Source organism: Danio rerio, chromosome 20 (assembly GCF_052040795.2).
Source record: "Danio rerio strain M-AB ecotype USA chromosome 20, GRCz13ab, whole genome shotgun sequence".
Classification (NCBI taxonomy): domain Eukaryota; kingdom Metazoa; phylum Chordata; class Actinopteri; order Cypriniformes; family Danionidae; genus Danio; species Danio rerio.
In genome coordinates, this window is record NC_141040.1 from 48,738,671 (window position 1) to 48,762,468 (window position 23,798).

Consider the following 23,798-nt stretch of genomic DNA (forward strand, 5'->3'; position numbering starts at 1 on the left):
GACATTTTCAATTAAATGCACGCATTAAAAACATTAAAAACTGCAGAATAGCTTTGCTGCCGTAAAATGCAGTAAATTTCATATTTGTCTATTCTGGATGTATTTGTTGTTCAATCAAGTTTTTTTTTTTTTTTTTTTTTTTTTTAGATGTGATGTTATCCTAGTAGTAATTTTGTGTGCTTAATTTTTGCTTATGCCATGTCATAATTACAAAAACTAGCTAACTGCTGCAGTTTCATTTATGAATTGATAGTGTTGGCATGGCATGTGTAATAAATACACATACACTACATTGCTCAGTATAAATGAGTACCCCCCTACCCCTCAAATATTTTTATCATTGTAAAAAAAAAACATTAAAAAATTATATAAATGAAATGAAATGGGTCTCCGGGTGTCGTTCAGTCAGGTTTAAGGTTGTCTTTTGACTGACATTTTAATTTATTTATTAAGAAAGAAACTAATTCATACAAGTTCAATTTACTGTGTATCTGAAATTGTGTTTTGCACAGTTTTTATTTACCGCTTATTCAAGTTTACTCTGATGAAATAACTAAATAGAAACAGGTAAACACAAAGCTTTTTTTCATAGAGTACACGCATTTATATTTTGAGATTTTTAAGTCATTTTCATGATGATTTAATAGTAAATGAAGACATTGATTTCCAGTTGTGTAACCTCAGTTTTACTACAAGTCCAATAATTAAATATGGTTAATGTCGTAAAACTATGGTTGATTAGTGGCTGTAATAATAAGATGTTGAAATAAGATGTTGTGGCGAGGCAGTGGCGCAGTAGGTAATGCTGTTGGCTCACAGCAAGAAGGTCGCTGGTTCGAACCTCGGCTCAGTTGGCGTTTCTGTGTGGAGTTTGCATGTTCTCCCTGCCTTCGCATGGGTTTCCTCCGGGTGCTCCGGTTTCCCCCACAGTCCAAAGATATGCGGTACAGGTGAATTGGGTAGGCTAAATTGTCCGTAGTGTGTGAATGTGTGTGTGTGGATGTTTCCCAGAGATGGGTTGTGGCTGGAAGGGCATCCGCTGTGTAAAAACTTGCTGGATAAGTTGGCGGTTCATTCTGCTGTGGCAACCCTGGATTAATAAAAGGACTAAGCCGACAAGAAGAATGAATAAGATGTTTACTGAGCCGTAAATTAAAAAAAAAAACTGATAGCTACAGTTCTTGATTCTGATTTGTTGAGACACATTTGATGCTATTATATAGAAAAGGGAAGCTGTTTGCTGAATGTGTGTTTGTTGGCTTTTATCCTAAACGACATGACCTTCTCAACTCTAGAACTGTTTGACTCTGCTTCTGTAAAGAAAACTCTCAATGCTCAGTCTTTTTCTGAGCAGGTGGACTCTGGACACGCTGACCTCTGTGCCACTCGGCTTTTCACTTTCCCACAGGATAAACAACTGGAAGCAAACAAGCAGCACAGAGAGAGAAGGGAGGTAAAGAGAGCGGCCAATTCTGGCACAGTCCAGATGGCACCACTGCAGCGTGGAGCAAGCCCTGTGTGCCCTGATGATTGTTTACACACACAAAGGAGAGACTGCAGGACTGATGGCTTACTGTGTGAATGGATAGAGTGCTGTAAGGTGCTGAATGAGCTGAGATTTGACCTGATATTTCAACTGTAATGGAAGTAACAAGGGGGAAATAATTGCATGTGTATAACGTCTGATAACATTAGTGAAAATATTTTCTTATTTTATATGTACACATAATCTGTAAACAAGTGTTTTTTTTTTCCAAAATACAATTTTTTTTTTTTAAACAATCTTAATACACTAAGAAATTCCAGACAATTCCTGAACATAAAAATATCTGTAATTTTAAGGTTTATTTCCGGCAGCTGGTGTGCAGAGTAAAAAAAAAAACGTAAAATAGCGGCCGTTAAATTACAGAAATTTACCGTATAATAACCGATATTAAATTACAGAAATTTACCAGAAATTGAAATTTAAGGAAATTACTTTAATTTAATATCTGTTATTTTATGGTAAATCTCTGTAATTTAATATCCGTTATTTTACGGTATTAAAAATACATCCTAAAACTGCATAATAAGTGATAAAAACTGGATAATAAACTGGTGGCACAGGGGTTAGCACTGTTGCCTCACAGCAGGAAGGTTGCTGGTTCGCGTCCTGGCTGGGCCAGTTGGCATTTTCTGTGTGAAGTTTGCATGTTCTCCTAGTGGTTGCGTTGGTTTCCTCCGGGTGCTCCGGTTTCCTCCACAGTCCAACAACATGCGCTATTGGTGAATTGGATGAGCTAAATTGGTCGTAGTGTATGAGTGTGTGTGTGAATGAGTGTGTGAATGTTTCCTAGTACTGTGTTTTGGCTAGAAGGGCATCCGCTGCATAAAACATATGCTGGAATAATTGGCCGTTCATTCCACTGTGGTGACCACTGAATAGACTAAGCCGATAGAAATTGAATGAATGAATAAACTGGATAATAAGTGATGTTGTATTATAACACAATACTTTTTTTCCAATAATCATTTAGTCACAATGTCTCTGGAACAGATTTAATATTTTTGTGCTCTTACATCATTTCTTTGTATGTTGATGAATGAGATTTAGATTTCAACATAAGCATTGACTGAGCTTTTGACCATTAACACACAGCTTAAAAAAACAGTGCTTTAAGAATACCAAACATTACGTAACTCTAAAAACAAAAGACATGCATTTCATGATGAGTGGGATGTAGTGGAATTTCCCCTTAAAGAGAGAATCTGTAAATCTGCATGTTGTCTTTGTGTTGGCTTTAGCACAATAAACACTGAAAGCCCACATGGGCTAGGCTGAGATGTTCCGCAGTGATTCTCCCAAAACAAACCTTAACTACTTCCTCTCAGACACTGTGATGTCACATCTGAGTGTAATAAGCACTTCCTGTCAGACACTCTCATCTCGGGCATGTCGTCACTTTAACCTTCTGAGACGTCTAGGATTTGAAAGATGGTAATATTTAGGAGGCGGTTGCTGCAGATTTGTCGGCTGCACATCTGATGTAAATCTCCCATACCACCACAACCCAAAGGTACTCTATTGGATTTAGATCTGGTGACTGTGGAGGCCATTTGAGTACAGTGAACTTATTGTCATGTTCAAGAAGCCAGTCTGAGATGATTCACAGTTTATGACATGTTGTGTTATCCTGCTGAAAGTAGCAGTCAACTCCGCTCCACATCCCAAGTCCATCGGCATACGTGGAGGTAAGTGTCCATATATAAGCGGTCAGCAGTAGCACAAAAAGGAACAGATCTGTCGGCAACATCATACCACTTCATAATGCTTGTTTTACAGACAAAATAGAGCCAGATGTACCTCTGGGTACCTAATTTGTCCTCTCCAGAAATGTAGACAGGGATACGCATCCACAATGAGCCTGTGTTGTGTTTAGTAGAGCAAGGAAATTTTCACAGTATTTTCTATAATATTTTTTCTTCTGGAAAACATCTTATTTATTTTTATTTCGGCTAGAATAAAAACAGTTAATTTTAAGGTCAATATTATTAGCCCTCTTAAGCAAAAGGCTACAGAACAAACTTTCGTTTTTTGTGTAATTTTCATCCCAGAACATAATGGAAAAGCCCACCAAAGGGAGCCGTATCAAACCAATTCACATTGTACTATAGAGTGGAAAAGCATGTCAAGCAGCAAACAATGGCAGCATATAAACACGGTTTAATCGTCAGAGAAAAAAACTATAAAAAATATTTAGATATAATTTTCTCTCAAAATTGCACACCTCGCTATCATGACAAATGTTAGTAAACAAACAGTTTAGGGTCTCATTGACTCACATATTGTTTTTGCCTGTACTATGAAAGTCAATAAAACCCAAAACATCAACATTCTTTAAAATATCCTCATTTGTCAGGAGTAAATAACAACACAATTATACTTCTGAGATGAATGTAAGTGCTAGTATCCTCGACTTTCTCAAAAGAAAGCAATGTTTAAAAGTGTTTTAATATGAATGATATACACTTAGTATGAGAAAAAAAAAAAAAACATCTTCATTCATTGTTATTATTTTTTTAAATGAAACTCACCATGGCATAAGTCGTCCGATCTTTGTCCATTTGCTCTTAGTAATGAAGAAGCCAACAATGGGGTCGGTCACTGCACCCCAGGCCTTGCCAACAAACAAAACCATGGAAGCCTGGAACGGGTTAATCTGTTTACGGAAGAAAAATGATCATATTACAGAATGCGATGTATTTGTATTGGTTAAACAAACTATAATAAGGTTCAATGTTAATATTGAAGGTTGCTAAATGTTTCAAGCGATGGAATATAATAATTATTCAGTTTTCTCAAGAAAAACTAAATAATATATTTATTATAAATATATTTATATATATTTATTTATTGTTATATATATATATATATATATATATATATATATATATATATATATATATATATATATATATATAATTCTAATACTATTCTTTAAAAACTATTTCCACAGTGAAAAACAATCGTCTTACAGAACATCAATGCAATTAAAGAGACTTTTAAGGGATAGTTTACCCAAAACGAAAGATTTACACATTATTTACTTACCCTCAAAGGGTTTCAAAGCTTTATGGCTTTCTTTCTTCTGTTGAACACAAAAGATGATAATCATGAAGAATTTTTAAAACCGGTAACCATTGACTTCCACAGGACAACAAATACTATGAAAGTCAATGGTTACAGGTTTCCAGCTTTCTTCAAAGCGAAGTTTAATTTTAAACTAATTGCGAGAGGAGCGTGTGCTCATGATTGACCCAGCTGGTCTACATTAGCTGATTATGATCCTCCAATCAAAGGATCCCAAATCACTATATATATCCTCATTTCCTTTCTACAACTATCTTCGTTTGGAAGAAACCCCCCTCCTCCCCTTCTTCCTCCTTTATCCAGAATGGGCGGCACGGTGGCCCAGTGACTAGCACTGTTGCCTCACAGCAAGAATTCCAATGCTGTTGGGTCCTCGCTGAGCCATCTGGTATTTCTGTGTGGAATTTGCATGTTCTCCCCGTGTCTGCGTGGTTTTCCCCCGGGTTCCCCTGTTTCCTCCCACCATCCAAATGTGCTCTATATTATAAATAAAATAAGCCTAAACCTTTTTTATAATGTCTTACTCTCAGGAAGTTCACCTTGGCCTCAGCAGCAGGGGAGTTTGAGATAGACCTGAGCTCAATTTCCACTCGCCCTTCAAAAGGGGGGGAACCCTGGGCTTGAGGATCCCTTGAGCTCAGGGCTCTCTCCCGGGACAGCATGCCAAACAAGCTATGTATAAATCATGAGCTAAGTGTGAACTCTTGAAATATCTTCTTTTGTGTTCAACAGAAGAAAGAAACTCATAAAGGTTTGGAATAAGTAAAGAGTGAGTAAAAGAATTTTGGGTGAACCATCCCTTTAAATGAACAGCATCACTAATCAGAGTATAAATACATCTCTTTCACTTACTCCTATAATAAGTAGTGTGTTATTCTGTGATTAATGTGCGCTATTACCATGCTAAATTTAATAATTAATTATAATATGCATAGATTTCACCTGTGCGATGTCGAGCAGATATATCTGGAGGAAAAATGCTGTTGCACTTCCTGCGACCTGATTGGGTGCTCCTCCAATGGCGAAACATAATTTACTGCAAACTGAGAGCTTCTGATCCAGAAGAGTCTGGAAAGAAATAATAAAATACAACCATCACAAACACTATAGTGTGCTAATTATTTGTCTTCTTTTCGGCTTAGTCCCTTTATTAATATGGGGTCCCCACAGCTGCAACCCATCACTGGGAAACATCCATACACACTTATAGACACACACACACACACACACACACACTCATACACTACAGCCAATTTAGTTTATTCAATTCACTTATACCACATGTCTTTAAGTGCACTACTGACTAAACATTGGCTATTTATATCTCTAAGGAAATCTCACTCTCAAATAATGTGCTATTAATGAAATGACAGGCTTTCCATCTTTTCATTTTCAGTTTCTTCCACTCCTTCATCTTGGTTAGTTGCAGTCAGTGATGGGTTGATTATTTAGTGGTGTCAGAGCATCCGCATGTGGAGTTGGTTTATTGCGGTTTTGGGTGATAACACAGTTTCTCTTTCTCCAGCATGTGGGTGGGAGAGTTTGAGTGGTCTTCAGCGCAAGACCCTTCAAAACCACCGCTTATATTTAATCCAGATGTTTCCAGTGCAGTGAGTGACAGGGGATTGATCATAGAGAAAACCCTTCAAATAAAGGCTCTTCAAAGCTGCTTCATAAGTTTGCATACATCATTAAAAAAAAGGTCCCGTGTTACTTGAGAATGCATAAAAATTGGAAATCGAATATAGATCTGCTAAGTGGCTCAATGGTTAACACTGTCGCCTCACAGCAAGAAGGTCGCAGCTTTGAATCCCAGCTGGACCAATTGGCATTTCTGTGTTGAGTTTGCATGTTCACCCTGTGTTGGCGTGGGTTTCCTTTTTGAATATAGTAAATTGGCAGTAGTGTATAAATCTGTGTTTGAATGTGAGAGTATATGGGTGTTCCCAGTACTGGGTTGTAGCTGGAAGGGCATCCGATGTGTAAAACATATGCTGGAATAGTTGACGGTTCGTTCCGCTGTGGCGACCCTAGATTAATAAAAGAATTAAGCCGAAAAGAAAATTAATAATGAATGTAACGAAATTAAGTGAGTTTATGTTTAACACAAGAAAAAATATCTGCTAGTGGGGTAATAAAGGAAGAATATTTTTACCTCACTTGAAGATTTATTTTTTAATATTTCTTATTTTAAGCACAACCTTTTCTAATTTTATTTTATTTGTTTATTTTTTTATTAACTTTTTATTAAATCTTTACTTACAGTATATACTTTAACTGATTCTCAACTTTGTAAAAAGCGATTCTTGATTTTACTTCAAAAAGTGAGGAAATCTTTTAAAGTGATTTATTCTTTCATTCATTCATTTTCTTGTCGGCTTAGTCCCTTTATTAATCCGGGGTCACCACAGCGGAATGAACCGCAAATTTATCCAGCACATTTTTACGCAGCAGATGCCCTTCCAGCCGCAACCCATCTCTGGGAAACATCCACATACACACACACACATATACTATGGACAATTTAGCCTACCCAATTCACCTGTACCGCATGTCTTTGGACTGTGGGGGAAACCGGAGCACCTGGAGGAAACCCACGCGAATGCAGGGAGAACATGTAAACTCCTCACAGAAACGCCAACTGAGCCGAGGTTCGAACCAGCGACCTTGCGACCTTCTTGCTGTGAGGCTGTAAAAAGTGAGAAAACATGTTGCGGGCGGCGTGGTGGCTCAGTTAACATTGTCGCCTCACAGCAAGAAGGTCGCTGGTTCTGGGTGAGTTGGCATTTCTGTGTGGAGTTTGCATATTCTGCCCATGTTGGTGTGGGTTTCCTCCGGGTGCTCCGGTTTCCCCCACAGTCCAAAGACATGCGCTAAAAGGTAAATTTAAATAAACTAAATTGGCCGTATTGTGTGTGAGTGTGTATGCGTGTTTTCCTGTATTGGGTTGTGACTGGAAGGGTATCCGCTGCGTAAAACATATGCCAGAATAGTTGGTGGTTCATTCCGCTTCGGCATCCCCTGATAAATAAGGGACTAAACTGCAGGAAAATGAAAGATTGAATTAATAAACCGATTGCTTTTAAAGTGATTGACTTTACTTTAAAAACTGAGTAAACTCACTACTTTAAAGTCGATTACTTGTCTTAAAAAATGCGTAAACCTGTTTTAACGTGATTATTTGACTTCACTTTGAAAAGTTAATAAACCCATTGATTTTAAAGGGACTAGTTGACTTTACATAAAAAGTGAATAAACTTATAACTTTAAAAGTGATTAGTTGAGTTTCCTTTAAAAATTGAGTAAACCCATTGATTTTAAAGAGATTAGTAGACTTAACTTGAAAAAAGTGAGTAAACCTGTTACTTTTAAAGTGATTAGTTGACTTCACTTTTTAAAACTTGAGTGAAGTTGTGACTTTTAAAGGGATTATTCAGCCTGATCTCACAATAAAACGTAAGTATTTTACCTTTTGCCACTTTAGTGGCTAATACGAATTCAGTACGAGTTCAGTCGTATGAAATTGTACGATTTTAAAAAGGAGGCGTGGCATCTAACCCCACCCCTAAACCCAACCGCTATTGGGGGATGAGCAAGTCGTACTAAATTGTAAGAATTAGATCGTACGAATTAGCCACTAAATCAAAAAGTTATGAACTGCCGTGAGATTGTGTTGGATTATTTGACTTTACTTTTTAAAACTTGAGTGAAGTTGTGACTTAAAGCAATTAGTTGACTTTATTGCAAAAATGTCGTTAACCTGTTCCTTTTAAAGCGATTGGTTGACTTTACTTTTTAAAACTTGAGTAAACCTGTGACTTTTAAAGCGATTATTTGACTTCACTTCAAAAGGTGAGTAAACTTGTGACTTTTAAAGTGATTAGTTGACTTTACTTTTTAAAACTTGAGAAAACTTGTGACTTTTAAAGTGATTAGTTGACAGTTTACTTTAAAAAGTGAGTAAACATGTTGCCTCGAAATTATTAAATAAATGAACTATGTGCATAATTATCAGAGTTTAGTTAACTTAAGAGTTCCATTTTACAATGGCTTCACTATCTGTTTTTAAAGTAAAGTACTAATATATTTTTTTTACAGGGAAGTAAATTCATCAAAATTTAAGGATATTTTAGAAATTGTACTGTAAATGAAGACCAAAAATACAGAGGAAAACTATATTTTTGCAGTCTGTTATATCGTACTGTTAAAGAAAATATGATCATTTTTAGTGTTGCTATTAATTTAACAGCAAAACCACATCACTAAACCACAGTACCATTCAGCCGCACCCATCACCTACAATGAACAAAGAAATGGCATAAAGCGTTTCACACATTAAAAAAGCACACTCGCTCTTCAGAAAGCTCTGTGGACCAGGCAGAGTAAATGTGTGTGTTTTGAGGCTGTGTATGTGTGTGTGTGTGTAGAAAACGCAGGGAGATCCTTTGACACATAAAAGAGTCGTCTAACCGCCGCTCTGAGCCATATATTTACCAGAGATGGTGGAGACACTCAGACAGACGTTTGGTGCTGAAAATACGGTCGAAACTAAAACGGTTGTGAACTCATTCATCCGCTCAATCAAAGCCGACCGTTTCCCTCGCACAAAACAACCACAAGGGGCAAAAAAACCTTCAAAACACGCTGTAATTACTGCTCCATGATGATAAAAAGATGAAGGACTTCTGAAATCAGAGTTCAGGAGGTTGAGGTGTAATTATTCGGGCATCTCTGGAAAAGATTGGAGAGTGTAGGCAGGTCTGTTTAATCTAAATAAACACTTTTATTTGAACTGCAATTATTTCACTAAAGAAGGAAAAAGTAGGCCTGTAAGAGGATTTGATGGCACTGAAGTGTGAAATGAATGAAGAAGATTGTGTGCTTAAGTCTGCAAGCTGATAGTAATTCTGGTTTATCTGCCAAGCGCGAGCTATTGCTATTAAACAAATCTGTCTCTGAAGATTCTGCTTTTTATACAAAAAGAAAACCCTTCTCGCATTAATTTGTTGTATGTTTTCTGGTATATAAATAAAACACTAATTTAATTGCTAAATATTAAAATATTTAATGAAATGTTTTATAATACAGTGGCAAATATGTGATTAATACTAATGCACTAACATTTGAAATGGTGACACCGTGGCTCAGTGGTCTCCTCACAGCAAGAAGGTCTCTAGGTTGAGTCCCGGCTGGTTGGCATTTCAATGTGGAGTTTGCATGTTCTCCCTGGGTGCTCCAGTTTTTCCCACAGTATAAAGACATGCACTATAGGTGAACTAAATTGGTCGTAGTGTATGAGTGTGGGAGACGCGATGGTGCAGGTGGTGTTGTTGCCTCTCAGCAGGAAGGTCACTAGTTCGAGCCTCGGCTGGGTCAGTTGGCGTTTCTGTGTGGAGTTTGCATGTTTCCTCCGGGTGTAAGTTGGTGGTTCATTCCGCTGTGGCAACCCGACCCCGGATTAATAAAGGGACTAAGCTTAAAAGGAAATGAATGAATGCATGAATGTGTGTATGTGAATAAGAGTGTATGGGTGTTTCCCAGTACTGGGTTGCAACTAGAAGGGCAACCTCCGTGTAAAGCAAATGCTGGATTAGTTGGCAAATCATTCCGCTGTGGTGAACTCTAATGAATGAAGGGGTTAAGCTGAAGGAAAACAAATGAATGCTTTTGAAAAACACAAAAATAATCTTTTATGCTCACCAGGCTGCGCATATTTTATTAAAAACAAAGTAAAATCAATAATGTTGAAAGTTTATTACTATAATATAAAATAACTGGGTTCTGTGTGGATATTTTAATATATTTTTTATTATATATATACTATATATATATATATATTTTATTATTTATATGCTATTTAACTGCTTTTTTAAAAAATGCAATTATGTAAAACAGATTAAAAAAATATATATTACAAAATAAATGTTGACTGAACGATATCATTATTCATCCCACATTTGTCTCAAAATTCATAATAGAAAAGTATGTTAATAAAAATACTAAATAAACTACAAAAACTAAAATAGTTTAACATCTTTCTGTCACTTTTGTTCAATCGTTTAATGTTTTAGTTTGTGTGGTTATTTTATAAATTAATTTCGAGAGGATCACGTGCTTATGATTTATCATGACTGGGCCGCTTTAATTAATGCATGATGCATCTGATGAATCCTAACTCACTATCAATAACCAGAGTTTCTCACCTCAGTTATCTTCATCTTGAAGAATCCCCACTTCCACCCCTACTCCTCCTTCCATTTCCAAGATAGGGCGGCCCAGTGGTTAGCACTGTTGCCTCACAACAAGAATGTCACTAGTTCAAGCCCTTAGCAGACCAGCTGACATTTCTGTGCGGAGTTTACATGTTCTCCCCGTGCTCACGTGGGTTTCCCCTAGGTTACCCGGTTTCCTCCCAACATCCAAAAACATACGACGTAAGTGAATTGACCAATCCGATTTGGCACCATAGTATAAAAACTTTAAATATTTATATTTACTATTTAAATTCATACAAGTTAATCAAATGAAAAAAATGTTTGTCTAAAATGCACCCAAATTAACATTATAAAATTACATTAAAAATGTTCTTCTGTATTTCATAACAATTCAGTATTATTATTATACAACGAGGACATTCTCAGGTCACCATCTGTAATGTGACGTTACGCTGACAACAGGGAGTGCGAAACGCAGGTTTCATAAAAATAGTAAGGCAAGCAACGGTCAACACAAGGGGCAACAGATGTATACAGGCAAATCCAGAGTCATGGTCAAATAAACAAGCAGATGGTCAAAAAGGCAGGCGCAGACAGCGTAAATAAACAAAACAAGCCACAGGGTCAAAAACAAGCCAAGGCAAGGAAAACACGTCGTAATGTCACAAAACTGTAAAACAAGACTCAGCAACAATGTGTGTGTTTGTGCTGTTTTAATAGTCCTAGTAAACAGTCTTTGAGCAGCATTAGCTGTGTGAATCTACCATTATAGGGATCTAGGCCAGGTGTGTGAGTGGTGCATGACTGGACCTTAAAGTCCATTTAATGGCGGATTTGTAGTTCTATGCAATACTGTGTGTTTACCAGCGATCTGCACAGGCTGGATTGTTGGTGGTCGTGACACCATCAGTGCCCCAATGTGTAGTGAACCAAAGTCCTTAGTGCCCTTACCAGTGCTCGAATTCACGTTCACGACCTGCTGATTCACAACCTCTGGAGCTTCTGATTGGACCACACCCCTGGACTGATAGACAACCATTAAGAAAACACCCTAGCAACCGCAAAATAATTCCCCGGCAACCATCTACAACACTCCGGCATCACAGATCCCTCGACTTCTCACAGAGTTTTTTTGTGTTGCTGTTATCATGATTGACACAAACAGGAAGTCATTGAGCTGAGACTCGAAAATACTTCTGACTTCCTCACAGATCCAAAACAGCAGAATCGTGATAGCAGCAGTCAAGTGTGAGAATTCAAAACATGTAATTTTACTCCTGAAATGCTCACTTATTTATTTTCAGTTTATATGTTTACTTTTGGGGCAGCACGGTTGCTCAGTAGGCAAGAATGAATGAATGAACAAAATTGGTCGTAGTGTATGAGTACGTGTGAATGCAAGAGTGTTTCCGTCTTGCCCAGTACTGTGTTGCAGCTGGAAGGCCATCCGCTGCGTAAAATATATGCCCTTGTCCTTTCCGATGTGGCGAACCCCGATATATGAGGGACTAAGCCAAGGGTAAATGAATGAATGAATGAAAGAACGAATGAAAGAACGAACGAACGAATGAATGAATGAAAGAACGAATGAATATGGCATCTGGTGTCTTAAAATGTTTCTACTTTTAAACTATTCTTCAAACCCCAGCGTTTTAGTTTATTTTGTTATCATTTTAAATATTGTCAAATTTGGCATGATCACTTACTCATTTACATATTTAAAGAAGTATAGGTAAGAATAAATACAATGCTTCATTTTCACATAAATAAATCTGTTACGCTGAATGATGATGGGATATTATTTCAGCCGTATTTTGACATATCACAGAGCTTATGCAATGCATTAAAGATGACACTTTTTTGTATGTAATATATGTTATATACACTCTTATATCCACTTTATTAGTTACACCTGTTCCACTGCTCGTTAACACAAACTTCTTATCAGCCAATCACATGGCAGCAACTCGATCCATTTAGGCATGTAGAAATGGTCAAGACGATCTGCTGCAGTTCAAACCGAGCATCAGAAGGGGGGAGAAAAGGGATTTAAGTGTATTGCTTGTTGGTGCCAGACGGGCTGGTTGAGTATTTTAGAAATGGCTGATCTATTGGGATTTTCACACACAACCATCTCTAGGGTTTACAGAGAATGGTCAGAAAAATATCAAATATCCAGTGAGCGGCAGTTCTGTGGCCACAAATGCCTTGCTCATTCTAGAGGTCAGAGGAGAATGGACAGACTGGTTCAAGCTGATAGAAAGGCAACAGTAACTCAAATAACCACTCGTTACAACCGAGATCTGTAGAAGAGCATCTCTGAACGCAATAATATAAGATACAATATAAGATTGGAAAAGCATTGCCTGGTCTGATGAGTCTTGATTTGACAAATTTGGCATGAGCAACATGGAAGCATGCATCCATCCTGCTTTGGTTCAGGCTGCTGGTGGTGGTGTAATGGTGTAGGGGATATTTCCTTGGCACACTTTGGGCCTATTAGTACCAACTGAGCATCGTGTCAACGCCACAGCCTACCTGAGTATTGTTGCTGACCATGTCCATCCCTTTATGACCACAGTGTATCTATCTTCTGATGGCTGCTTCCAGCAGGACAACACACCATAAAGCGTAAATCATCTCAGACTAGTTCACTGTACTGAAATGGCCTCCACAGTCACCATACCTAAATCCAATAGAGCAGCTTTGGGATGTGATGGAACGGGAGATTTCCATTATGAATGTGCAGCCAACAAATCTGCAGCAACTGCACGATGCTATCATGCCATTATGGACCAATGTCTCTGAGGAATATTTCCAGTAGCTTGTGAAATTTATGCCCTTAAAGTATTAAGACTAAAGGCAAAAGGGGTCCAACAAGGTACTAGTAAGGTGTACCTAATAAAGTGACCGGTGAGTGTATATTAACATTGGATTTGGATTGCAATATTGCCTTGATAATTAAAGGGATAGTTCACCCAATATGGTCATTTACTCACACTCAAGTGGTTATAAACTTTTATGAATTTCTTTCTTCAGTTGAATACAAAACAAAATATTATGAAGATTGTTGGTAAAAAGCAGCCTTTAACATCCATACTATGAACAAACAACACTATGGAAGTCAATGGCTGTTTTTTTCCAACATTCTTCAGTAAATCTTCCTCTGTGTTTTCTACAAAAGAAAGAAACTCAAACAGGATTGGAACAAGTGGAGGATTATTTTTTTTAATATCTCTTTAAGTACATATTTTGAGTTGTAATACAGTAAAACAACATGCATATATATGAAGTTTTCTTTTTTCTTGTTTTGTGCTGAAATGTGACCCATTATGACTCTGTGGTTTCCATAAGCTGTTTGTGCTTAGCCTACATCCTCACAGTTTTCTGCTCTAAGCTGATTTTCACAGTATATGTTTGCGTGAGGATGAATCTGGATGACATAATGACGGGTTTAAAGCTTCGTGTCCAGCAGGATTTAAAAAAAAAAAAAAAACATTTTATCATTACACTAGCAAGGTCAAATTCTCTCTGGACTTTCACCTGAACTGGTCGGAATGCCATTGCTTTTATGCAGCGAGTGCGAAAACCAACATCGAGCTCTCCAAAACCCAGACTAGCAAGTGTGGCGATAATTTTTTCATGATTGCTGAGGCACGTATTCTCTGATGGTGTCTCAGTATTCAGGTCACACAAAACAAGACAGTCACGTTTACCACAGTAATATATCTAGAACTGTGATTAATTAAAAACTATAAAACAAAATGAATGCAAAAAAAAAATCTATTGAATAGTCGTAACTGAAGAAAATAATGCATTGAATTAACAAGTATAATAGTTGAATAGCCAGGAGCTGCATCTCAAATGGCATACACTGTACACTATGAACTCATGCACTATGTACTTATGCACTTACACACTCAACAGTATAGTATGTGTATGTAGTGTCGTCCCAAATGGAGCACTGTTTTTTTTCACTAATCGGAAATTCAAATTGACGTTTGCCAAATCAGTGAAATAAATTACCAAACTACCAAACAATACCTGCCATGAGTATAACCGCATTTACCTTCTGGAGACACTATAATCACTCTTGTAGAAGAATTTCAAGAGTTCACACTTAGCTGATAATAAATAAAGCGTATTTGGCATACTGTCCCGGGAGAAAGCCCTGAGCTCGTAATATCCTCGAGCTCGGGGCTCCCTCCCGTTAGAAGGGCGAGAGGGGAGTTCGAGCTCAGGTAGGTCTCGAGAACTCCCCTGCTAGTTGCCATGTGAGAAGTGTAAACTAAGGTTGTCTTAGGTGATAATTTGGTTTAGTCGATGGCTATGGTTTATGTTTTTGGACGGTGGGAGGAAACCTAGGAGCCCGGGGAGAACATGTAAACTCTACACAGAAACAAAGATCAGCCCGATAGGAGGTTGGATCAGTGGTGTTCTTGCAGTGAGGCAACAGTGCCACTGGGCCACCGTGTCGCCCTATCGGAAAAAAAAAGAGAGGGGGGGGTAAGGGTGGAAGGGGTGAAGCTTCAAGACGAAGATAACTGGAGTGAAAAACTCTGGTTATTTATAATGCTTCTGTAATCATTTAATTATGGAGCTAATGAGGAGCCAGCCGTGTTGATCATAAGCACGGGATCCTCTCGAAATTAGTTTATGAATAAACCACACTGTTTTTACCATCCAAAATAAATAAAGTTATCCAACATGTGCGCCCGATAGCTCCGCCCCTTCTGCCACATTAGCAAACCTGTGGTCATTGAGTGCGTGAAGTGTCCATCATTACACACTTCATCTTACCGGCTGAATGAGTGCATCATCCAGGACAGGTAATTAAAGTGCACTTATTATTTTTAGAGTTTTCAGTGTGAACGCACTACTTACACTATTTATACTACAAAATGGCGCAGAATAGTGCATAAGTATGCGATTTGGGACTTAGCTAGGGTTTGTCTTTTTAGGTCCTGAAGTTTAACATAGTTGTTTATTTAAGCTGTAAATTTGTAAACTAAAAATATTTCACACACATTTTCATACTTCCAGCAGAATATAATATTAGATTATATTTTAGTCGTCAGCATCCAAGGACAATGTTATTTTGACATCCAATAATGACGTTAAATGACGTTGATATTTTATTGATTTTAGGTTGTGTTAGAAACTGACCAAAATCCAACGTCGAGTCAACATCTTAAACCAACTTCATATTGACGTCAAAAATTCTGACATTTATTCATCAGGTGTGGCAACCAAAATCCAACATCAGAAGGACGTCATAGTGGTCACGTCCACACAACATCAAGCTGTAACATCACTAGACATTGATATTTGGTTGTTTTTAGGTTGCGTTAGTAAGTAACCAAAATGCAACACCTGTCCAATGTTGGACATTGATGTGGGCCTGATGTTGGGTTCTGATGTCAACCCACTTTTCATTTCCAAACAGAATGCAATGACCCACAATGTTGGGCTACAACGTCACTCTGACATCATGTTGACGTCCTGTGTCTGCTTGGTTAAGTTCAATACTTCATAGAATTTACTTCCACAATATCCAGTTCTGTTTAAAAATATGAGGTATAATATTCAGGCAGTTTTCAGCTTATTTTTGTTTTAGTTCAACAATTTGCTTCTATAAATTCAGTGGTTCAAATTCGACATTACAATCGGGAACTGCAGGATAAGAAATAGAGTGCAGATTGACAATCTCCAGCTATTTCACCAGCAGCTTCAGATAGACCAATTTAAGATTGTTTACTGTCATTTGTCACATTTATCTTTTAGAAATGTACAGCCACTCGATTAATAAATATACACCATCTGTTAATCAAAACCACTCATTTATTTCAACTGTAGTAATTTTCTTCCAAGACATTACTAAATTAATCTTACAGTATAACTTTAAGACCACAAAAAAAAGAAGTTATCAGCATGCTGATATGCCCACAAACCCACAGTAGAACTAAATTCCCCACAATTTCCACTTTAAATCTTTAACCTTCCTCCATGAGAGTCTCCATCTATCCTTTCCGTGAGAACAAGAGCTCCATTAGTGTGTTTTCCATACATTATTGACACACAACCACCATTTTCCCCTCGGCCAGAAGGTCAGCTTAGAAGAACAACACGGCACTGACATTATTTCACTTGACAGATCATCCCTGCCATTTTCGACCAAGAGAAAAGGTCAGATTACTTCCAAATATCATACTATCTTTTTACATCTGCAAGCAAAATTTCTGAAAAACATCTGCGTGCAAACAAACTGTTAGAATCACAGCTTTTCATTTATGTCTATTTCCGACCCAGCTGATAATTCACTGGAGCCTGTGGCACGTGAAAGGAATTCAGACATGATTTTTGACTGCCGCAATTGGTTAAACTCAAAATGTACTGAACTGAAAAGAGCAGTTTGCGTCTTTACGGCACTATGTACTTGTGGGTTCGACTGTCTGCCTGTCAGTGCTACGCCTAAACAGCCTTCGGGCATGTGTGATGGTGAAGCATCCATGAAATAAACATTCCCCGTGCTCATTAAAACATGCCATTCCACATACTTTCATAACGTACTGATGCAGAAATAATCAGACCGGTGTCATAACAAAACAAAAATACATGCGTATTGGCACCTGTTCCCCCCCTGCTGAGTGTGTTTACTGATTCCACATTGCACAAAAAACAAATCTGCAGCTTTTTCTGTTCTAACCTGATCCCAAATATCAGTGCAACCTTATATAGGTAGTGCAGTATATTATTTTAGATACATTTCAGCTGCATATATGTGTACTAACAACTGTGCAAAAGCACTTTAGAACTTAATGTGATCTGAGCAATGTGTAAAAATGTGTGATGTTTATGTTTTATTGCAATCTTTAATTTTAAATTATATATTAAACACATACAACAATCATTGGTCCAAGCACAGTGTATTAGGGAATTGGTGGTGGAAATAACTGGTTTAAATATAATAATATTATTGATATGCATACTAACAATTGCATACTTAAGTGAATTAAATGCATGCACTTGAACACTAAAAAAAGCAATCATATTGCTATTTTCTACTCTAACTTGGCAACAATATTGAGTACAAGCCTATTTAGTTGGTATTAGATACATTTTAGATGCATATGCATACTAACAATGCATGCTACGTATGCATGCACATACTGTAAACACTGCAATCATATAGCTATTTCTACTTCGATCTGACACCAATATTGAGTAAAACCCAATTTAGTTAGTGTTAGATACATTTAGGTGCATATATGCATACTAACAATGCATACTTAACTAAATTAAATGCATGAAAACACTGTAAACACTGTAAAAATGCAATCATATAGCTATTTCTACTCTAATCTGAGACTAATAATGATTACAACCCAATTAAGTTAGTATGAGATACATTTAAGGTGCATATATGCATACTAACAATGCATTCTTAACTAAATTAAGCGCATGGACATACTGTAAATACTGTAAACACTGTAAAAATGCAAACATATAGCTATTTATATTCTAACATGACACCTATAATGAGTACAACTCTATTTAGTTAGTATTGGATGAATTTAAAATGCATATATGCATACTAATAATGCATACTTAACTAAATTTAATGCATGTGCATTCTGTAAATACTGTAAAAATGCAATCATATTGCTATTTCTACTCTAACATTACACCAAAAATGAGTATAACCCTATTTAGTTAGTATTAGATACATTCTACGTGCATATATGCATACTAGGAATGCATACTTAACTAATTTATATGCATGCACATACTTTAAATACTGTAAACACTGTAAAATGCTATTTCTGCTCCAATCTGGCACCAATAATGAGTACAACCCTATTTAATTAGCATTAGATACATTTAAGGAGCATGTGTGCATACTAATATTGCATACTTAACTAAATTAAATGCATGCTGTAAACACTGTAAAAATTAAATCATATGGCTATTTCTACTCTGACCTGACACCAATGAGTACAACCCAATTTGGTTAGTATTAGATACATTTTAGGTGCATATATGCATACTAATAATGCATACTTAACTAATTTAAATGCATGCACATACTGTAAACACTATAACAACGCAATCATATAGCTATTTCTGGCACCAATAATGAGTAAAACTCTATTTAGATAGCATTAGATACACTTAAGGTGCCTATATGTATACTAACAATGCATGCTAAACTAAATGCATGCTGTAAACACTGTAAAAATGCAATCATATTGCTATTTCTACTTCAATCTGGCACCAGTAATGAGTACAACCCCATTAAGTTAGTTTTAGATACATTTAACTGCATATATACATACTAATAATGCATACTTATCTAAATTAAATGCATGCACATACTGTAAACACTGTAAAATGCAATCATATAACTATGTTCTAGTCCAATCAGACATCAATAATGAGTACAACCCAATTTAGGTAGTATTAGATGCATTTAAGGTGCAAATATACATACTAAGAATGCATACTTAACTAATTTAAATGCATGCACATACTGTAAATACTGTAAAACTGCAATCATATAGTTATTTTTACTCAAATCTGAAACCAATAATGAGTACAATCTAATTTAAATGCATGCACATACTGCAAATACTTTAAAGACTGTAAAAATGCAATCATATAGTTATTTTTACTCAAATCTGACACCAATAATGATTACAACTCTATTTAATTAGCATTAGATACACTTAAGGTGCCTATATGCATACTAACAATGCATGCTAAATTAAATGCATGCTGTAAACACTGTAAAAATGCAGTCATTTTGCTATTTCTACTCCAATCTGGCACCAGTAATGAGTACAACCCTTATTAGTTAGTATGAGATACATTTTAGGTGCATATATCCATACTAAGAATGCATACTTGACTAAATTAAATGCATGCACATGCTGTAAACACTGTAAAAATGCAATCATATAACTATGTTCTACTCCAATCTGACATCAATAACGAGTACAACCTATTTAAGTTAGTATGAGATACATTCAAGGTGTATATATGCATACTAACAACGCATATTTACTTAAAATTAAATACTTGCGCATACTGTACACACTGTAATCATATAGTTATTTATACTATTTTATTGCTACTCTGTGTAGTTAGTGCATTATCATATTGTACCTATGATTAAATGCATATACACACTGGCAATAAATGCATTAGGATAAACATCGCATAAACAAAATAGCAAAAGCAATCATCACATTGCCTTACCTGTGGCGGAACCTTGGTGAAAGCAGGTTCGGGGTGCTTCATCATGAGTTTATCCCCTGATGTGACCCGGGCTTTCTCCCCTTTGGCCATGGCAGCCGGTACAGAGACGGCAGATAAACTCTCTGGCTTCACAGAGCTTGTTACAGCTGTGTTCATTCACATACTGCAGAAGCGGAGAATGGGCAGGGTTACACAGCTGTACAGGCCACATGCACAGCACAGATGCTTCCCAGCTGTCACTCACAAACATCAGCCAATCAGATGCGATCTCAGTCTACAGTATGTACCAAAACAAGATAAGCCTAAACCTGATGTAGTTGTTATATTGGCACTAAAAAATAGTTCTGCTGAACAAAACTGAACCCTATTTAAATATGGTCTGGTCTCAGTCTCTAACAAAAGAAAAGCCATGATAAGTGTTAGAATTTATTCTGTATTTGGATTTTTAATGTTTAATTCTTCTAAATACTTCTAATTATCCTATTCTTTCTTAAATTAAAGCAAAGTAGCTTCGAAATGCTGTTTTATTTTTCATCCTGTTGAGTTATTTATTTATTTTTTTTGTACCTTGCTTTCATTGTTGTGTTAGTTGATATGTTCTGTATGGTTATTTCTTTGTCCTTGAACCCAGTAGTGCTGTTAAATAATTAATTGGATACAAAATATATTTAAAAAATGTATTTACATAATTATTTTGTGTGCACTATGTATATTAAATATGCATATTTAACTACATTTTTGTGTATATGTATATACATGTACAGAACATGTTTAATTATCTATGAATATCATGATATAACATAAAATATATAAATATTAATACACATTTAAATGTTTTACAACTACATACTACAATAAACTACATATATGCATAGTAAATACTACACGCACAGATATTATGTAAATACAAACTTTTATTTTGTACTCGATTGGTTACAATTAACAGCACTAGTTCTAGGCAATACAAAACAATACATACTTGACACCAAAACACTAAATAATAAGTGTTAGAGTTTAATTATGTGTGTGTGCTGAATATATAATAAAACAAAATAGCAGACACATTGCTGTCAGTAGGCTATTATAATATTACAAAAAGCCTAATGATGTTTTTCGTGCGTTTCAAATCAAGTGACATCATGTGAAGAAAAAAAACCGACTGAAGATAGATAGATAGATAGATAGATAGATAGATAGATAGATAGATAGATAGATAGATAGATAGATAGATAGATAGATAGATAGATAGATAGATAGATAGATAGATAGATAGATAGATAGATAGATAGATAGATAGATAGATAGATAGATAGATAGATAGATAGATAGATGATAGATAGATAAACAGAGTCTGACCTGAGGGATGCGGTGAGGCGCGCAGCTGCTGCAGCGGTGATGAACTGCGGGTTCATTCCATCACACACGCACACACACACACACAGTCACTGCAGCAGCAGCGCGTTCAATACGAGAAATACAAACAACAGCGCGCCCCCTGCAGGACAGTCATAATAAAGTGAATAAATAAATTAATTAATTACAAAAATAATAAGTACATAAAGAACTACAAAGCAGCGTGAAATTAAATAAAAATATAATCATATTTTTATAATAATAATAATAATTATAATAATGCAGCGATAAATCAAAATATATTATAGTTTATAATAATAATGACAATAATAAAAACAATAAAGCCACAAAAATTGAGAAAAAAATAATGTTATTGTTTTTAATAATAATAATAATAATAAAGCAAGAAATTGAAAATGACAATATATATTTTAAAATATTTTTAGTGGTATGCAAAGCTACAGTACTATTTAAAGTTTTAGACACTTGTGTAAAAATGCTTTAAAGTGAGGATGCTTTCAACAATAATGCATAAATGCATATTATTATTATTAAATTAACAGATATTAATTAAATCAACATTTGGTATAACCACACTTTGCATTTAAAGCACTTGGAACACTTATACACTTACCTTTGCAGGTTTTTTTAAGCTTCTTAGAGATGTTGCCAAAGTTCTTCTGGATTTAATTTGTCTGGATGATGATCAGATCAGATCTCTTTGTGGAGCACTGGCTGTTGTCAGACTCCTTGTGCAGACAATATTCTCATTGCAGAATTACAGTTAATGACAAAAATAACATTTGGAAATGTAAATAGACATTTCAAACTAACATGCTACAGAAAAATATAGAAACAACCAACTTTAAACCTTTTTGGGGGGTGAAAAAACTAGTGGCCTAAAACTTGTGTGTGTGTGTGTGTGTGTGTGTGTGTGTGTGTGTGTGTGTGTATATATATATATATATATATATATATATATATATATATATATATATATATATATATATATATATGTGTGTATATATATATATTTATATAAACATTTTATACAATATAGTCATGCATATATTTATAAACACAAAAATATAAATTGTAAATATGATCTTTTATTTTGGACATAATTAATTGTTTGACAGCACTAAAATGTACTTACTTTAATACTTTGAGAGACTCCGGAACATCCTGGCAAATATTGGTTTTTCTTTTTTTTTGGCTGGCCAGACACTTTTTTATTCAATTAAGCTTTCCAAATTTACCTGTACTGCGTGTCTTTAGACTGTGAGGGAAACTGGAGCACCCGGAGGAAACCCACGCCATAGCAGGGAGAACATGCAAACTCTACACAGAAACGCCAACTGACCAGCCGAGGCTCAAACCAGCAACCTTCTTGCTGTGAGGCGACAGCACTACCTACTGCGCCACTGTGTCACCTTAAAAATGATATACATGGGGCAATATTATGTATATGTTTGGTCTTGGTGGTATAGATCTGCTCCGCTGCTGCTGCTTTGGCTATTATAGCAGAGCAAGTACCGAGTCCTGCCACTGCCAGTATATACACAGACATGCATCACATTCCGGGGTGAAGTGCAAAGGAGAAAAAACAAAGAGCGTTTCCAAACTCAGCACTTAAACATTTCATGAAAAAATATATAACGAAGCAAGACAAAACTAAAACAAGGCAAAACAAACTTGAAAACACACAGAAATCATAGGAGCAAAAAAAAAAACAAGAAACGAGAAGGAGACACAAACTAAAATATGTAGTCCAGGTAATTAAGTGGAATGCACCGCAGCTGTGTGTGTCTGAGTGTGAGTGTCTGAATGGTCAGCTGAAGCAGGTGTTGATTTGTCCATTGCATTCTGGAGGTCGTAGTTTGTGATGTGTGTATAGTTCATCTGCGATCTACAGTCCATAGTAGGGTTGGGTCTCATTTAGGGTTATTTCAATACCGCTAACTCGATACTTTTAAAATGGTAATGATGCCTGAACCAATACTTTTTAGCCACAAAATTATTTGACAAAAACTATATATTTTAATCATTACAATTGAACAATATGAATATATTTTTATTATACGTTTAAAGTAAACATCAATTTGTATTTTATATATTTGAATTGCATTAATATATTTCTTTTGATCATTTGTTTGTTAGCATGAATGCAAGCTTTGCATTATGCTATTAACTTTAGCTTACAACTAACCCGTGGAAAGGCTGTCATCAAAATCAGGGAACACCTTTTTTCTATGTTTGGGGTTTGTGACTACTTTATCATGGACATCAGTGATCTAATAATTCGCCTTAATATTAATAAGACAATAATATGATTCGGGTGT

General features: G+C 36.0%; 1 protein-coding gene and 1 long non-coding RNA gene across 3 annotated transcripts in view; one reads left to right on the top strand and one right to left on the bottom strand.

Moving 5' to 3' along the window:
* mfsd2b (MFSD2 lysolipid transporter B, sphingolipid) overlaps positions 1 to 21,513 on the bottom strand; it is a 48,294-nt gene extending 26,781 nt beyond the window's left edge. The window contains 4 exon segments of the mRNA NM_001365964.1: positions 4,075 to 4,199; positions 5,573 to 5,698; positions 20,104 to 20,266; positions 21,460 to 21,513. Coding sequence (NP_001352893.1) covers positions 4,075 to 4,199; positions 5,573 to 5,698; positions 20,104 to 20,259 — 407 coding nt within the window. The 5' untranslated portion in view covers positions 20,260 to 20,266; positions 21,460 to 21,513.
* Positions 1 to 23,798, top strand: part of LOC147832326 (uncharacterized) — a 55,844-nt gene that overhangs the window by 20,661 nt on the left and 11,385 nt on the right. The window contains exon 4 of one of the 2 annotated variants that reach the window (XR_015519081.1): positions 1,409 to 2,823. The exons of the other annotated variant lie outside the window; for it this stretch is intronic. This is a non-coding gene — a long non-coding RNA (uncharacterized LOC147832326). Of the gene's footprint in view, positions 1 to 1,408; positions 2,824 to 23,798 lie in introns of those variants that run through there. 2 annotated transcript variants of the gene reach the window in all.